Source organism: Calidris pugnax, unplaced genomic scaffold (assembly GCF_001431845.1).
Source record: "Calidris pugnax isolate Ruff unplaced genomic scaffold, ASM143184v1 scaffold107, whole genome shotgun sequence".
Classification (NCBI taxonomy): domain Eukaryota; kingdom Metazoa; phylum Chordata; class Aves; order Charadriiformes; family Scolopacidae; genus Calidris; species Calidris pugnax.
Window position 1 is genome coordinate 2375057 of NW_015090901.1, and position 2401 is coordinate 2377457.

The following is a 2401-nucleotide window of genomic DNA, read 5'->3' on the forward strand; positions in this document are numbered from 1 at the left end:
AGACACCGGGAGGGGGGGGGCTCTCACCGGTGCAGGGTCCGTACTCCCAGGCCAGGTCAAAGCGGCGCAGCATCTCCATGAGGGCTTGGTCCGGGATGGGGGGCGACGTGGGGGGGTCCTCGGTAGGTTGGGGGGCGCGGAATCGGAGCCGGGGGTATCCCCTGCCCTTAACCCTGCCCTTCACCTTCCCCGGGGCTCGGCCCGGCCGCCGCCGCAGCGGGAAGGAGTCGGTGATGAGGCGGGGTTGCTCCATGGCCCTGCGCGGGGAGAGAGCGGCGGTTACCGGGAAGCCATCGGCGTCGGCCCGCCCCTGCCCGGCGGAAGCGGCGGGGCCGGGCTGGGCTGCGGGGACCGGACGAGGTCACTCCCCGCCCCGACCGTCCCCGGCACCAAACGCAGTGTCGCACCCTCGGCTGTCCCCGTCACCCCACGCACTGTCACCCCCATAGTCCTCCCCGTCACCCCACGCACTGTCACCCCCGTAGTGCTCCCTGTCACTGCACACACTGTCACCCTCCCCAGCTGTCCCCATCACCCCACACACTGTCACCCCCTCGGCTGTCCCTGTCACCCCACACACTGTCACCCTCGTAGTCCTCCCCATCACCCCACTCACTGTCACCCCCCTGGCTGTCCCCGTCACCCCACTCACTGTCACCTTCATAGTCCTCCCCGTCACCCCACTCACTGTCACCTTCATAGTCCTCCCCGTCACCCCACTCACTGTCACCCCTCCCATCACCCAGGCACCATCACCCCATTCCGGCTGTCCCCATCAACCCTGGGCACTGTCACCCCCATAGTCCTCCCTGTCACCCCACGCACTGTCACCCCCCCTGGGCTGTCCCCATCACCCAGGCACCGTCACCCCCTCAGCTGTCCCCATCACCCCACGCACTGTCACTGTCTGGCTGTCCCCATCAACCCTGGGCACTGTCACCCCTGTAGTGCTCCCTGTCACCCCATGCACTGTCACCCCCCCCGGCTTGTCCCCATCACCCAGGCACTGTCACCCCATTCTGGCTGTCCCCATCACCCCACTCACTGCCACCCTCATAGTCCTCCCTGTCACCCCACTCACTGTCACCCCTCCAGCTGACCCCATCACCCCCACGTACTTGTCCCTCCCCCAGCCATCCCCATCAATCCCGGCTGCTGTCACCCCCACAGTGCTCCCTGTCACCCCCCGGCTGTCCCCTTCACCCTGTCACCCCCCGGCTGTCCCCGTCACCCCACGAGCCCTGCCTCGCGCTGTGACTCACACCCTGCAGCCGTCACCCTCTGCCCCACGCACTGCTCTGTCTGTCCCCCCCTTCTCGTCCCCCCCCTCATGAAGCACAGCCGGTGTTGTGCCGTGGTGACACTGTCCGGGGGGGTGGTGACACCACACCAGGTGTCACCAGCACAGATTTGCCTGATGTTTTTCACCCCTCTCCCTGGGGGGGGCAAGAATAGCTTTGGGGCAGGGCTGTGGTGCGTGCGGTGGCCCAGGGGGGACGGAGGGGGTGACACCCTGGGGACACAGCTGCGTCCCTCCGCGGTGACACCAACCCACCAGCTGGCCCTAACGGCCAGCCAGGTGCGAGAAGGGGAGACACAACCCTATAGCAGCCAGCAGAGAGTCCACACTCTTTTTGCTTTGGGATTTTTTTTTTGGGGGAGAGTGTTTTTATTTCCTTGCTTCTGGGGGAAAGGGGGTGACAAAGGGGTGGTGGCTTCACGGTCCGGCCCTCCCCAAGCCGGGGTTGTGCAGGATGAAGTGGCACAGGCCGGGTAGCCGTTGGTGGCCCAGCTCCTCCTGCAGCCTCTGCATGGCCCGGTTGCCCGTGGCCGTGTGCCCAAAAACGGGGTAGCCACGGGCATGTGCTCGCCGTGCGGCCAACGTCAACACCGCCCGCATGTAACCGTGCCGCCGGTGACCGGGCATGGTGTAACCGTGGGTCCCGGCGCCGAAATGATCGGTGAGGGTCCAGCTGAGGGGGTCCCCGTCCCCCTCCCGCAGGCAGAGGTGGGGGTATCGCCCCAAAAGCTCCCCCAGGTACCGCCGGCTGCGCCCGTTCCCCCCGTAGGCCCACGTCTGGTTCAGCAGGTCCAAGTGGCTGGTGCTCAGCGTGCCCACCCGCACGCCGGGGGCTAGTCTGTGGCAAAAGGTGGCCATCAGTCCCGGGGGGGTGGCCATGGAAGGTGGGATTATTTTTTGGGGGTGTATATAGGAAGTTGGGGGGCTCACTGGGGCTCGGGCATGGTGCTGGGGTCGGGGTGCAGGTAGGTGTAGTACTCAGAGGCTTCCAGCTCCACTCCCTTGGTGGCCGCGATGGCTCGTGACACTGTGGCCACCCCCTCTTGCAGCCCTGGGGATGGTGATGTCAGGGGGGGGCCCTACACCCCCATTTCCCCCCCC

At 66.7% G+C, this 2401-nt stretch overlaps 2 protein-coding genes across 2 annotated transcripts in view; both read right to left on the minus strand.

Annotated features, from left to right (window-relative positions):
* Positions 1-331, minus strand: part of POLD4 (polymerase (DNA-directed), delta 4, accessory subunit) — a 789-nt gene extending 458 nt beyond the window's left edge. The window contains exon 1 of the mRNA XM_014948745.1: positions 28-331. Coding sequence (XP_014804231.1) covers positions 28-253 — 226 coding nt within the window. The 5' untranslated portion in view covers positions 254-331. The remainder of the gene's footprint in view (positions 1-27) is intronic.
* A 1292-nt stretch (positions 332-1623) lies between these two features.
* LOC106891988 (glycine N-acyltransferase-like protein 3) overlaps positions 1624-2401 on the minus strand; it is a 5462-nt gene continuing 4684 nt past the window's right edge. Inside the window, 2 exon segments of the mRNA XM_014948838.1 lie at positions 1624-2138; positions 2231-2396. Coding sequence (XP_014804324.1) covers positions 1718-2138; positions 2231-2396 — 587 coding nt within the window. The 3' untranslated portion in view covers positions 1624-1717.